Consider the following 15,677-nt stretch of genomic DNA (forward strand, 5'->3'; position numbering starts at 1 on the left):
ATTGACAAGAAAAACGTTTTATTAAAAAAGAAAAGAAAAGCAACCAGACAAACCAAAAATGTTTATTATGATTCTAACCAATATTCTTTAGTAGGAATAATTCTTTACAATTCTATATAAAAGTATAGGATCAGAAACACATAAAATAACATTACTCACATTCATCTTTAGTTTGTATATCTGCTAGTATATTAGGTTTTTGTATATCTGATGGTGATAGTTACATAACAGAACAGAATCACTTTTGCTATTTAATTCCAATGAAACAAACACGAAAAGATACGATCAAATACTCCAGGTAATATGAAAAGTTCCCCACTAATTTTTAAAATTGCCACTTGCTATTGGATTTAGACGCCCTAAGCTTTTAATTTGAAATGTCTCCTCTCCGCGCACTTCCGGTGATGTCAAGTCTCCAGAACGCGCCAAAGTTTAGACGGACGCGCATTGTAGACATTCATAACTTGTCTGTGTAAATATACAAACAGAACAGATAAACAACTTGCTTCACATTGGACAGCTTTAACACTGATGTAGGTGACTCGCAAGGTATGTTTATTTGACAAAGTAACATAAAATTGACATCGGGCAGCATCTGATTGTCGGATTTGACATTTTACTTTTGTTTACAGTTGCTAACCTAGTCATATTTAGCATGTATGTCATCATGTTTATTTGCTCAAAACTAATATATTCTGTGTCCTTTCAGCTTTTTTTGCTCTTTTTTCCCGCAAGAGCTGCTTATTACTTACTGTGTAGAGTAAAACCTAACTGGTTTGCTTTCACTAACGTTAGTTCTCAAGGATGTCCTGACTTGTGTCCACAGATCAAATCATGTCTGTGCCTTTTGTTAAAGACTGGGATGTGGTACAAACCCTCGGAGAGGGGGCGTATGGAGAGTAAGTGACCACTAGTGTACTTTTGTATTAGTGCCATCCTGATCAGTTGAAGTTTTAAAATATATTAATCTACTTCAAATTATTGTAGGGTGCGACTGCTGGTCAACAAGAAGACAGAAGAGGCTGTGGCTGTGAAAGTTGTTGACATGGCAAAAGCCAAGGATTGTATAGAAAATGTGAAGAAGGAGGTTTGCATATGCAAGATGCTCTCACACCCCAACATTGTACGTTTCTTTGGGCATAGGAGTGAGGGGACGACACAGTACATCTTCTTGGAGTACTGTAGCGGAGGAGAGCTCTTTGACCGAATCGGTGAGATTTGGACATTCATTTTTTTGTTGGATCAGTTTCTTTGTTCTGTAATGTAGATCTGGTGGGATCTTACTGTTTGTGACGAGCGAGGAGATTCTACTCAAAATGTCATTTGACTCCCATTCTGACAGAACCGGATGTTGGGATGCCAGAAAAGGAGGCGCACAGGTTTTTTCAGCAGTTAATAGCTGGTGTGGTAAGGTTTTGATGATTTTAAAACTTTTTCTTTGACTCTGGTTTGTTTTGTGAACAGTTTTCACCCCATAGCTGCCTTAGTAGTGAAACTAGATAATCTCTATCACTTACAGGAATATCTTCACAGCATTGGGATCACACACCGTGACATAAAGCCTGAGAATATTCTTCTTGATGATAAAGGTACATCTAAATGGTTTTGTGTTTCCTCACACAACAGTGTTAACTGTGACAAAAACTTTATTAAAAATATTTATATATATATATATGGTTTTCTATTTAAATATACTATAAAATATTATTTATTTATGTGATGCAAAACTGAATTTTCATAATGAATACTTCAGTCTTCAGTGTCACATGATCCTTCAGAAATCATTCTAATATGCTGATTTGATACTCAGTTATTATTAATGTTGGAAACAGGTGAGTTGCTTAATATTTTTTTACATTTATTTAAAATAAAAATCTTTTGTAACAATATACACTTCCGTTCAAAAGTTTAGGAAAGAAATTAATACTTTTATTCAGCATGGATGAGTTAAAGTTTTTGTTATAAAGTGATAGCAAAATCTTTGTTAGAAAATTTTCCTATTTTTATTTATATTATTTATATATATATATAATATATATATATATATATATATAATGTATATACATGTGTTTGTATACACGCACATAATTTATAATATTCAACATTTTATTAAAATGCATATTTTCGCTCAGATAATCTCAAGATCTCTGATTTTGGACTGGCTACCATGTTCCGCCACCGTGGCCGAGAGCGGTCGCTGTCCCGTCTGTGTGGCACTCTACCCTATGTTGCCCCCGAGCTGATGTCACAAACGGCGTTCCACGCTCAACCTGCGGACACTTGGGCTTGTGGCATTGTGCTCACTGCAATGTTAGCTGGAGGTAGGACAACAGTTTTCTGAGTGTCATTCAGAGACAGCATCTTATTGTCAAGATATTAGTATATACTGCATTTTTCCTTAGAGTTACCATGGGACCAGCCGAGCGAAAACTGTCAGGAATATTTAGATTGGCTGGAGAAGAAGATCTACCTCACACCGTGGAAGAAAATAGATGCTGTGGCCCTGAGTAAGTAGCTTAGCTTTATTTTATCCAGTATATATTTTTTGTATTTATTTAGACCAGAATATCATAGAATTGTGGGCTCTTTTACTTGGGCCAGAAAGCAACTACTCAGAACACCCTAGCAACTGCATAAAAACACCTTAAAAAACACTCAGAATATATGTGATGCTTAAACTTGTGTTTTATTTTCTTTGTCAGGTCTGCTATCCAAGATATTACTGCATAATCCAGAGGAAAGGTTTACCATTCCTGAAATGAAGAAACATCGTTGGTTTTGCAGAAGTTTCAAATCAGGTACTGCTTTCAAGCATTAGCTCAGTAACTCTAAGTCTTTCAAGAATTTTTGTGATTCTGTTGGATCTGTGTTTTTGACCACAGCAGTAAAACGACAGAGTGAAATGCCAGTAACCAAGATGCATCGGGCTGACTCAGAGCTCTCACAGCTGAGACGAAAAAACAGGTCAGTACCACAAATTAATGCAAATGGCCGCTGAATGACAGGTTAGTATGAAGAGAAACTGTTCACTAGTATATGCTATATTATGTTCTAAGGGTCACATCCATCTATGTGTTTCCTCAGTGATGACAGAGCACAGATCTCCAGCTCTCAGCCTGAACCGCAGGGATTGTGGGAGGAGAAGGAGGTTACAGTGCACACTGATGTCAGTGTCAGCTTTTCACAGCCTACCTGTCCTGACCACATGTTGCTGGGCAGCCAACTACTTGGCACTCCGGGTGCCAGCCAGGTAACCTATTCTATAAAATTAATACAAATGATACTATGCTTCTGACTTACTGTTTTGTTTTTCACTTCTTGTTTTTGTGCATGTTTATATATGCTTATGCTTTATGATTTATGTCTCAGTTATTTCTGTTCAATTTTATGTCACTCATATTGTTGAAATATATTGCCTGATTTATTATTCATTTTGGGTCATTTTACATTTGTTTGTTTTTTTACTCAGTTATTTATGTAATAAAACAAATTAAATGAAATCCTAAAAAAAAAATTCATTCACTTATTTTATTTGTATTTTTTTTGCAGAACCCATGGCAGCGGTTGGTGAGAAGGATGACCAGGTTCTTTACTACGGAGAAGGCAGAGGCGTCTTGCATTGCGCTCCGTGATGCTTGCATTGCTATGGGTCACACATGGAAACAGAGCTGCACCAATCAGGTCTCTAGATAAAACAATCAGTTGTTACATTTAAGTATTTTAAATACTTTGCACTAAATCTTGAACCTTATAATGCACTGATCTTCTTGTCCCTTTTTCTCTCTTTCTATTAATAGGCGACAGTGTCCACAATGGATCGCCGCAATAATAAGCTGATCTTCATAGTACACTTCCTGGAAATGGAGGAACGCATTTTAGTAGATTTCCGACTGTCAAAGGTAAGCAAATTAGTTATGCTATCATTTATGGCTTATTAATTACATTTACCTCACTATGATGATTCTAAATTAAGTGGTTTGTCAAGAATCTTTGAATAAAGAATAATAATTTTTATAATTAGTATTTATTTTTATAGTATAAATGTTTTGAATAGTAAAGCTCTGTCTTCTCAAAACTGTTCTTTTGTATTCTAGGGGGACGGTTTGGAATTCAAGAGAATATTCCTGAAACTGAAACTGAAGCTGTCTGACATTATTAGTAACCAAAAGGTTTTGCCTTTGAATTGATGCATGTCCACATTTTAACATGCAAAGCCTACATTCACACATGCGTATATACACACACACTAAGTTGTTCTATTATTGTGGAATGTGTTTGGATTTGTGTTTGTAGTTGTATATGTATTTTCTGATCAGTGAGTGAAGGAGTGAGGAGAAACTGTCAAGTTTAGTTTATCTGTTCATTTGTGTTCCGTTACTGCAGTGAAGAAGAGGGTTTGAGTTCTGCTGCCTCTTGAAAAGATGCAAGTGAAAGCAACATTTAAAATAAATCTGTCATTAATAATGTTGTTTGTCTTAGACAGCTTTGTTTAAATTAGAAAAGGGAAGAAAAATGTATCATGTTCACCCTTCATTTTATTCAACGCTGAGTTCAGAAATGAGTGTATTTTGCTTACAAAGACAATTCATTCAAAAATATCAAGTTGTCATTTACCTATATGATTGGTTTACCTCAATCCATGTGATTCAGAAGCAGTTAAAATCAGTTTAGTTCATTGTAAATAGACACATGAAAGGTGAATGGAAAAGTACTCAAGTCATTTTCAATCTGTGTACTGGTGTAGGAGAAGCAAGCAGTAAATGTAGAAAAAAATATAACAATCCTGCTGTTAATTAACGAAATTTGCTTGTGTTTTAGTCATACCAAAACCATGTCAGCTTGCTAATATCTGTTATAGATGTTATCTAAATGGGAGACACTTGAAAGTTGATCTTATAAAATTACATTCAACACAAAATTATTTTCCCCCTTTTTTAGTTTACTTCTATTGATGATGAGAATGTGTTCCTGATCCCCAGGAGTAAATGTATGGTAACAAACATGGTTATGATCAGCCTTGTCTTTAGCTTGAGGCCATGACAGTAATAGTTACGTTGACTGGCTCCTCGCCAGGGGGAAGGTTTGTAGGTGTTGCAGTTGGCCTTGGCAGTGCCATCGATGCTGCTGTAAGAAAGCGTTTTTTTGAAAATTCAAATAAGTTTCTAATTATTTTGGTATGAGATGGATAAATAAGTTTCAGTGGTGTGAGGTACCTGGACTAGCTGGTGGGCTTGGCTGTCCTGTACCTCTCTCCCCCTCTGCTGTTCCAGGAACCTCATCCTCAGGGAAGTTAATGTTCTCTCTAGACTGGCTATTCTGCCTGAAAAACACAAATAGTAGTAAAGTAGTCAAGAAATAGTAAAGAGCAATCAAATAACTGTTGAATATCAATTATCAAAGCATACCTTCCAAATATCAAGTCATGAAGCCCTGTAAAGTGTGGAAGTGGTATTAGCATACAGCCTTTCTAGTGTAAACTATGAAATAAATGGATTTATTTCAACATTAAGGATGTGTAACTCACGTGGGTTATTGTTGCGGTTCCGTACCACATACAAGAAGAGCAGTACAGTGATTATTGTGGCTATGATCATGCCCCCGATGGCTGCCCCAATCACAGCTGGGTAGGCATTGAAGGGAGGTTCGGCTGGAAGACAGCATACCTATATCAGCTTCACAATATCAGTGTCACAATAGTGTACCATGTACCATGGCAATCGGACATTTATTCAGAGGCTTAGGGCTCTTACTCCATAATATAAATTGTAATGTGTTACTGATTTTTGGGGATAAGCTTAAACATTTACTTGGGTTAACTAGTTTATTTAGCATCATTAGCATATATGATCATATGCTCTTTTTTTAGAGGCAAGTTGTTATCAGACAGAATGAGATGAGTAGACAAAAGTAATGTCAGGAAAGGTCAAAGGGTAAGTTAACAGGTAGGTCATGTAAGAGGAAAGGGATAGAAGGATGGAGATGTGTGGGTATGGAAGTGGTCAAGTGTGCATTTCACCTGAATGGACAACAAAACAAAAAACAACAGCATTAGATTTTCAGTGAGTGATAACTATTAAAAAAAAAATCCCAACAACAAAAACACCCCAATCTTAAACATTTGCCAACAGCATCAAATTATATTCTGCTTTTCTATTTTCATTTAATTCATGTTTATATGTGCATTGATGCTCAGATTTTCAATGTACCTTGTAAGTGTTCTCACCTGGGCTCTTTATCTCTGAAGGGTTTCCAATGGTGCGATGGTTGAGGGCAGTAATGCGAAATGCATAGGTTGCTGTGGGATCCAGATTGTTGATTTGGTAGCTTCGGGAATCAGGCTCCAGATCTACCAATTTCTGCCAGAGAAGATCACTGTTTCTTTTCTTCACAGGATCAGGGAGCCTCTGGCGCTCTATAAAGAACCCGGTGAGCTCGCCATCAGTCTGGAGCTGCCACTCTAGGTCAACATCAATCCGTTGACGACTGTTGTAAATTATCTTATTGATGCTTATATTTGGGGGCATTGGATACCCTGAAATAGGAAGATTTAGAAAGTTATTCATTTATATATAACAACCAATTAAAGAGCTACAGGAGTTGAGATAGATACAGTAGTACCTATCCATGTGCATTATGTACCATTGTATTGTAAGTAATGTATATGAAGTATAATGTCAGTATGAAACTAAAAGGCTTGCTTACTCTTCACCATCAGCATAATGGGAATCTCTGCCCCTCCGACAGCATTGGTAGCCGAACACCAGTACTGTCCGCTGTCCGTATCGCTGTCCGTTTCCCGCACGGTCAAGTTGGTCCAGGCAGCAGCCCGCTCCAGGACATACTTCTTAGGAATCTCAATCACATGCTGTTTCAGGTTGTTGTACCAGGTGATCTCTGTGACAGGGTAGTTTCTACTCAAGATACAGGTGAGCTGGACATCACTACCCTCATAGACGGTCATCACACTGCGCTGGGTCACTAGGACTGGTGCCTCTGAAGACCGAAAGGACACAGTTTTAACTGGATTATTTTACTGTTTTAAAAGAGTGCTGAAAAATAATGACTGTCCCTTTCTTACCCAGCTTTAAAGTACACTGTTTGGTCCCCTTAGCCAATGGATGTTTTGCATGGCATATAAAGGCCTTGCCACTGTAGATAGCGCTTGACCGCAGAACCAGGATGTTGGCATTCTCCTCAGACGTGCCTTGCATGTCCCCTGAGCTGGAGGCCCACCATACCAGGGCTCGAGGGAACCCACCTTCCCAAGAGCAGGACAGCATTAGGTACTCATTGTTTCGTGTTGCATATGCAGAACACTTTGGCTCCCCATAGGGCATCCCTGGGATCAAGAGTATGTACAAATTATTTACTGACCTTTCATTCATCTCAACGTGAACTAGTTGCTCTTGGTTTTACACTTACAAGTTCTGGCACTGCAGCTCTTGATTTCATTTGATGCGATGTGTGAGCCTTGACAGATGAACACAGTGTTGTTTCCAGTCACTTCACCTTTCTGAATCTTGGTGATGTTTGTGAGTCCCTCACTCTCTTCTCCAAACACATACGGGGTCCATCTCAAATTGGCTGCGGGGATACCACCCTCCCAGGTACAGTGGAGGGCCAAGTCAGTGTAATTGTTTACTGGTGAGATCGAGCATGTTGGAGCGCCATCTGGAGGATCTGTGGGAACAAAACCATTGTGTAACACAGGGCAGTGAAATGGATCCAGGGTAATTTGGGCCAATTTTGGAAACTGATAGAGGCAGAGAAGTGCTCCTGAATTTGAGCCGAATGAAGAGGTCGGCTTAGGTGTCTATTATTTATCTAGATAGAAGAGGTAGTCATCTTCTAGAAAGTTCAAGAGTAGTGAAATATTGGATTGGCATCTGCTAAAAAAAAAACATCACCTATTAGGATTTCACCTGTTTCAACTGAGCCAAACTTTAAGACATATCATGAGAAGGTGTTGATGTGTTAGTATACAGTATTGGTGGGGTTGTTAGCACCCTGGTCATTCAAGAATAGATGTACATTCAAGGCATGAAGGGGGGATTGAGGTGTTATGACAAAGCAAAACAAGGCCTTTTGGCCTTTCTCGACTTGTCATAGCACAGAAGCAATCACACCTGCTGTATACCTCAGAACTGTCCTTCATCTCCTCCAGATGCACGTCCACAATCGGCCACTCTGGAATCCTGACACCTTTGTTTACGTAACTGTCTTTATGTTCGTGTGAGCATGTTTGTGTAAAGGAAAAGATGTAAGAGGAAGCAAAGGCAAGAAATTTGAGAAGCAAACTTGAAGAAGCTGTAGAACTCTATCAGGACAGGTTGAAGAAACAGCAAAGATGGCCACCAGAATCCAGGCAGGGGTTTGTGGGAGCACTCACAGTAGACGGTGAGGGTGATGGTTTTCCTGGAGCGGGTGTTGAGGTAAGTGTTCTGAGCCAGGCATGCATAGTGGCCCGTGTGCATGCGTAGGACCTTGGTGATGGTGAACTGTGGACCCGTGTACACCTGGGAGTTGTTGTAGAACCAGACATACTGACTGGGGGGATTAGAAGAAGCTTGACACAGGAGGGAAACCGTCTCTTTTTCCAGGGCGGAATAACCCCGCTCTGTCACTGAGTACGGGGTGACATCGATCTGAGGCTGGTCTGGACCAACTAGAAAAGAGACATAGATGCTTACATGGCAGATTCTCTTTAAATTGCTTTTCATATCACAGACTAAAATGATATGATGCACCAAACTGTGTTGTTTATTTCAAAGAGTACTTGGGAGTCTCTTACAAATGATGTCGAGCCAGATTCGGTCACTGCGCTGCTGGTTGACTTGGTTGCTGGCAAGACACCTGTACCATCCAGTGTGATTGCGGTTGACCTCAGTGACATTGAATCGGTTGTCGTCATAGATCTCAGCCATGGTGGTGAGCTGGCTTTCCCGACTCTCCTGTTCCCATATGTAATTAATAGGCCCAGTTCCATTCTCCAGGCCACAGCGCATGGTCATTGATGTGCCCTCCACTGGCGAAGAGTCGCTCATCAAAATGTAAGGTTTGGTAACTGGCACTGTTAAAGTCATTACAAAATGGAACCTCATTACTGATAGATCACGAAAGAGTGGCTGTAAAATATAATAACATAGCACAACCTAAACAATAAACAAGTTGATGTATTTTCAGTGTAACTGAAATTGTTTAAGTTTTTTTTATTTATTGGAAATTACCTTTACATGTATTAATTTATTAATTTTGTAGATGGTAACAAACAATTCATGCTAATATCGTCAAAGTTATACTTAACTAGATCAATCACTAGTTAATCACAAGACTAGTTCCTTGGTGTAAACAATATAACAACAATAGTTTTGATGTATACTAGTTAAGAAGACTTTGGGGCATACCAGTAAGACATGATGGTAATTTAGGGTTTCTGCACCACTTTAAATCCCAGGATCAATATAAATGAACCTTGAACTTGATCAGCCATTGCCCAGATCAGTACTTAGACAACCTCTGATTACCACTAACCTAGAACATGCAGAAATACATAGTAGTAATACAGCTTGGCTCCTTCCGGGGTATCATACAGTGCCTGGCAGGTGTACACTCCTTCTGCAGCCAGAAGAAGCTTCTCAATGGACAGAGAGGCGCTGTTGCTGATTACTGTCAGATCACCCAATTCGTTGGCTAATTTCTGTATTTTGGGACCCTTCCCAAAGTTGTACACCACAGCACGGATGATGTCTGTGCCCGGTTGTGTGAAGCCCCAGATGTAGACATCGGGTAAGGTGGGGCCACACTCCAAGATGACTCCACGTCCCACCACACCATTGGTCTTGGTCTCACTGTATACCACCTGTCCCGGGTCCAAGATATCTACGCCTGGGAGAGCACAAAAATAATTTTAAAGGTGGCAGTGATCCAAGATATTATTAGCTTTAAGTTGCTAAGGGTATGTCACGAGTATTTTGACAATATGAGAAATAATATGCATTTAATTTTCCTCATTCCACACACACACCAATCAGAGTCTGAACAAGAAAACAAATACTTCTAATCAAATGGAACAGCTAACAAATGTATGATTGAAAGTATTAGTTGACACTGGCACTGAACAGAATATTGAAAATGTTTGTTGATTTTCTTACCTTGAAGGAGGATGGGTAGAAATAAAACAGTCAGACAGATATAAGGTACCCCTAAAACTCTTTGAACCATGGTGCCATGATCTCATGTCCAATGCCTTGACCAATATGTAAAAAGGCACAACAGCTATCTTCAAAAAATAAGAAAAAACAAAAAGAAATATCCAATAAATATGATGTGACCTCTCTGAGCTTATGATTACAGCCGAAGTCCACAGGCTCAATGAGAGAAAGAAGCAACTGAGTCTCTCTAAACTGATTTGGCTTGAATAATTCACAGACCTTCCCCTCCATGAACAAGAATACAGCGGACTGGAGTAGAAAGGTTTAGGATGACACAATGATAGCTGTGTCTCATCTATTATTGAGGGTGGCGGGATGGATGGCCGTTCTTGCATTCCATCACACGCAGTGAGAAAGAAAAAACCTTTGATACATGCTGTAACACAATGATTTATTCTCTTATATAAAAAAACAACAACAGTGCTTTAATTGTGGCCTGACAGCATTAATTAATTAATCGATACACAGATTTTAGATTATGAATTTAATTTTCACACAAATCTTTTTCATCAATTTGGAATTGTTAATTTCCCCCATCCATGCAGTCTGTTTTAATGCAGGCTGCATATAAAGGTAGGTTGTGGCTAATGGGCAATAAAATAAATCTACGTTTAGATTCCAGGGTTAGTTGCTGGGTTCACAGCCTGAGGAGATGCACTTTAATCACAGATCTCTGCTCTTCTGAGCTCATCCCCTCTCTGGGTTTGAGGTCAGAATTTGTGTGTGTGTGTGTGTGTGTGTGTACCTACTTAGCTATATTTTGGGGACAAATTTATACCCAGAAGTGACCAAAACCTGACAAAAGCTCAAAAAACCTTCCTTTAGGGATGTCCTCATTTGTAAATCTGGTATAAAAAATAAAGTAATTAAAGTTTTTTTTAAAAATGTAAAAATGCAGAACGTTTTGTGTGATGGGTAGGTTTAGGATAGAATATACAGTTTGTACAGTATAAAAACTATTTTGTCTATGGAATGTCCATTTACATAGCTAAGTATACGTGTGTGTGTGTGTGTGTGTGTGTGTGTGTGTGTGTGTGTGTGTGTGTGTGTGTGTGTGTGTGTGTGTGTGTGTGTGTGTGTGTGTGTGTGTGTGTGTGTGTTCGTGTTTCCATCCATAACAGCTCAGCCAAGCAAAGGAAACAGAGTGCCTTGCTACATTCATTCATGAGTTTCTCATGTTACACTTCCATGTAAAGTGGACAAGCACACTGGAACCGAGAACACAACCCAAATACACAGATGCCAGTGAAAATTATAATATAGACATTACGTAACTATTGTGAATAATTATGTTTTGTTGTGTAATACAATGACATTCAAAACTGTCAAATACTTTTAGTGGCCACTGAGGTTCTGATACAATCTGGTCTGAACACAAGAGAGACAGTTGGTTTACAGCAGCTCCACTACTGACACACAAATGCACTCGTTCAAATAGTTCATAATCGGAGTTATGTGATTAGCGCCAATCAGTTCTGTAACCAGACGAAACCAGCTGTGATCTGTCATGTTTACGCCAGATGGCATACAGTATGTCATGTATATTAAATTCAATCTATAAGTAGGTTTAATCAGATTATTATTTTATTGTGTAACCTTCACACAATCACCTCCTCATTACACTTTGCATTGCATTTCATCATCACATTCTGGTAAAATGCAAGAAAATATACAATATTATCAGATATAATCAGCGATACTAAAACCAAACAAACTTTATATTGAATCCAATGTTTATTTATTAGTAGAAAAGAGAAAAAAAATCACAAGTGGTTAAAACATTCATTTACATCATTAACAGCTTATTTAGTACCAGCTGTCACTATAACAACACACAAATACATATAATATAATGCATCACATTTCTGCACATTGTCTCATGCCCATACACTATATAAATACTCTATGCAGTTGTTAAAATTGCAGTGCATGAAAGAACTTTGTACCATTGTGCATAAATGTCACAAAGCATAATGTAAACAATAATAAAGCACAAATGACCAAAGAGATTCACAGTTCTACTTCCTGAAATATGCTGATGCACAAAAAAAAGTCTCATATATACAGTGTGTGTAATATATATATATACATTCATACACACAGCATACACAGTTTAAAGATGCAAAAAATATGAATAATGACTATTTTGTATTGGTCATAGATCATGCTGTCGCAAGTTTCACCATTACTAAAGCTGAAAAAAAAATACCCATTTTAATATAAAATTAAAGCTGCAAGCAGCGATGAAAGGGCCCTCGCACCCGTGCCATCAACACTCGGTGGCTTTAGGAAGGCAGAGCATGGTTGGGAAATGTACATTTAAGGAGGTATATATAGTAAGAGTATGTCAAAGTCAGTTACAAAATGTTTTGTATAATGGTGATAATAGCATGCTTCATGACTCAGCTAAGTGTTGCTAGCATGTTCAGTCTGTTTCTAGCATGCTTAGTACACAATAATTATGTGGTTAGTACTGCATTACTGTGTTAACCATGTCAGTTTCTGTTGCCAGTAGGTGGCGTTATGACTATAACTGAATATGAGCATGGATGTGTGTTCAGGACAGAACTCTTATCAAACATGTGAAGTTTGGTGCAAATTGGACATTGCCTTCTTGAGTAACAACAAAGTCATGTTTCATTGAATTAGCATTCTTTAGAACTTAGCTAAGCATTGTTAGCATGTTTTAACATGTTGCTAGAACGGCATCAACGTGTTAAACATGTCACTTCCTGTTGCCAGTTGGTGGCGCTATTACTATAACTGAACATTCTCATGTAGATGTGTTCAGGCCATGACTCTTATCAAAAGTGTGAAGTTTGGGGCAGATTGGACATTCCATGCCTGAGTTACAGCAAATTCCTATTTAATTGCAATAATAGCATGCTTTAGCACTTGGCTAAGAGTTTGCTAGCATGTTTTAGCATGTTTCTAGTATGTTGTTAGCATGTTTAACACTTGCTGGCACTTTTTTATATGTTATTAGGAGTCCACAACAGTGTTAAACATGTCACTTCCTGTTGCCAGCAGGTGGCGCTATGACTGTAACTGAATATAAGCATGGTCATGTGTTCAGGACAGAACGCTTATCAAAAGTGTGAAGTTTGGGGCAGATTGGACATTCCATGCCTGAGTTACAGCAAATTCATATTTAATTGCAGTAATATCATTCTTTATCATTTCTTTTTTTTATATGTTATTAGGAGTCAAGAACAGTGTTAAACGTCACTTCCTGTTGCCAGCAGGTGGCGCTATGACTATAACTAAATATGAGCATGGACATGTGTTCAAGAGATAACTCTTATCAAACGTGTGACGTTTGGGGTAGATTGTACATTGCCTTCTTGAGTAACAACAAAGTCCTGTTTCATTGAATTAGCATGCTTTAGCACTTAGCTAAGTATTGCTAGCATGTTTTAATATGTTTCTAGCATGTTTAGAACTCAATGGCATTTTTAACATGTTGCTAGAACGGCATCAACGTGTTAAACATGTCACTTCCTGTTGCCAGTAGGTGGCGCTATTACTATAACTGAATTTGAGCATAGGCATGCGTTCAGGCCATGATTCTTATCAAACATGTGAAGTTTGGGGCAGATTGGACGTTCCATGCCTGAGTTACAGCAAATTCCTATTTAATTGCAGTAATAGCATGCTTTATCACTTAGCTAAGTGTTTGCTAGCATGTTTCTAGTATGTTGCTAACCTGTTTAGCACTTGCTGGCTCTTTTATATATGTTATTAGGAGACCACAACAGTGTTAAACATGTCACTTCCTGTTGACAGCAGGTGGCGCTATTACTATAACTGAATATTCTCATGTAGATGTGTTCAGGCCATGACTCTTATCAAACGTGTGAAGTTTGGGGCAGATTGGACATTCCATGCCTGTGTTACAGCAAATTCCTATTTAATTGCAGCAATAGCATGCTTTAGCACTTAGCTAAGTGTTTGCTAGCATGTTTTAGCATGTTTCTAGTATGTTGTTAGCATGTTTAGCACTTGCTGGCACTTTTTTTATATGTTTTTATATGTCCACAACAGTGTTTAACATGTCACTTCCTGTTGCCAGCAGGTGGCACTATGACTGTAACTGAATATGAGCATGGTCATGTGTTCAGGACAGAACGTTTATTAAAAGTGTGAAGTTTGGCGCATATTGGACATTGCCTTCTTGAGTAACAACAACATCCTGTTTCATTGAATTAGCATGCTTTAGCACTTAGCTAAGTATTGCTAGCATGTTTTAACATGTTTCTAGCATGTTTAGACCTCAATGGCATTTTTAACATGTTGCTAGAATGGCATCAACGTGTTAAACATGACACTTCCTGTTGCCAGTAGGTGGCGCTATTACTATAACTGAATATTATCATGTAGATGTGTTCAGGACAGAACGCTTATCAAAAGTGTGAAGTTTGGGGCAGATTGGACATTCCATGCCTGAGTTACAGCAAATTCCTATTTAATTGCAATAATAGCATGCTTTAGCACTTAGCTAAGAGTTTGCTAGCATGTTTTAGCATGCTTCTAGTATGTTGTTAGCATGTTTCGCACTTGCTGGCACTTTTTTATATGTTATTAGGAGTCCATAACAGTGTTAAACATGTCACTTCCTGTTGCCAGCAGGTGGCGCTATGACTATAACTGAATATGAGCATGGCCATGTGTTCAGGACAGAACTCTTATCAAACGTGTGAAGTTTGGGGGAGATTGGACATTCCATGCCTGAGTTACAGCAACTTCCTGTTTCATGGCGAAACATCGAAATTTGTAAGGCCGCCGAGGACCCGCCCTTCGACGAAAACTCAAGATCTTCGCAATTTAACGTCGCAAAGGCCTTAAGATTACACTCACCAAATTTGAAGATGATCAGATTAAAACTGTAGGAGGAGTTCGTTAAAGTACGAGGCCTGAAAATGGCAAAAACTGCACAAAAATCTGAGAGGAAGTTCAAAATGGCTGACTTCCTGTTGTGTTTAGGGCTATGCTCCAAGAGACTTTTTTGTAGGTATTAGGTCATTACACGTATGTACCGAATTTCGTGCACGTACGTGGAACGTTGCAGGAGGCGCACTCCGTTGAACTTTTATAGGTGGCGCTATCGAGCCATTTTGCCCCGTCCAATTCTGAAACCTATATCAGATGTAAATTTTCGCCAGTTCTGACGCGTGTGCAAAGTTTCGTGAGTTTTCGCGCATGTTTAGGCCCTCAAAAATGCAATTCAATGCGGAGAAGAATAATAATAATAATAATTAAAGCTGCAAGCAGCGATGAAAGGGCCCTCGCACCCGTGCCATCAACACTCGGTGGCTTTAGGAAGGCAGAGCATGGTTGGGAAATGTACATTTAAGGAGGTATATATAGTAAGAGTATGTCAAAGTCAGTTACAAAATGTTTTGTATAATGGTGATAATAGCATGCTTCATGACTCAGCTAAGTGTTGCTAGCATGTTCAGTCTGTTT

The 15,677-nt window shown here is 38.6% G+C and overlaps 2 protein-coding genes across 4 annotated transcripts; one reads left to right on the forward strand and one right to left on the reverse strand.

Moving 5' to 3' along the window:
* The first annotated feature begins 392 nt into the window (after window positions 1–392).
* On the forward strand, window positions 393–5,507 carry chek1 (checkpoint kinase 1). 3 transcript variants are annotated; one of them, XM_079847978.1, is made up of 13 exons: window positions 393–533; window positions 827–899; window positions 988–1,211; window positions 1,343–1,407; window positions 1,520–1,589; window positions 2,133–2,321; window positions 2,403–2,507; window positions 2,703–2,798; window positions 2,883–2,964; window positions 3,085–3,250; window positions 3,550–3,681; window positions 3,798–3,899; window positions 4,095–5,507. In XM_079847978.1, exons 2-13 carry the CDS (start codon window positions 835–837, stop codon window positions 4,185–4,187), a joined length of 1,389 nt encoding a protein of 462 aa, XP_079704104.1. In that variant the 5' UTR covers window positions 393–533; window positions 827–834; the 3' UTR covers window positions 4,188–5,507. The 3 variants fall into 3 exon arrangements, with proteins under 3 accessions (XP_079704104.1, XP_079704103.1, XP_079704105.1); XM_079847977.1 differs by having other exon boundaries at window positions 406–549; XM_079847979.1 differs by having other exon boundaries at window positions 406–549; window positions 2,886–2,964.
* Window positions 5,024–10,247, reverse strand: vsig10l2 (V-set and immunoglobulin domain containing 10 like 2; the record flags this gene model as incomplete). Its single annotated transcript, XM_079847981.1, has 12 exons — window positions 10,152–10,247; window positions 9,532–9,885; window positions 8,792–9,070; window positions 8,390–8,665; window positions 7,423–7,680; window positions 7,079–7,339; window positions 6,703–6,993; window positions 6,224–6,532; window positions 5,525–5,647; window positions 5,406–5,430; window positions 5,214–5,320; window positions 5,024–5,124 (listed from the first exon to the last, which is right to left on the reverse strand). Exons 1-12 carry the CDS (start codon window positions 10,219–10,221, stop codon window positions 5,024–5,026), a joined length of 2,454 nt encoding a protein of 817 aa, XP_079704107.1. The 5' UTR covers window positions 10,222–10,247.
* Window positions 10,248–15,677: the final 5,430 nt, after the last annotated feature.

This window comes from Squalius cephalus (genome assembly GCF_949319135.1).
Source record: "Squalius cephalus genome assembly, chromosome: 17".
In the NCBI taxonomy this organism is placed as follows: domain Eukaryota; kingdom Metazoa; phylum Chordata; class Actinopteri; order Cypriniformes; family Leuciscidae; genus Squalius; species Squalius cephalus.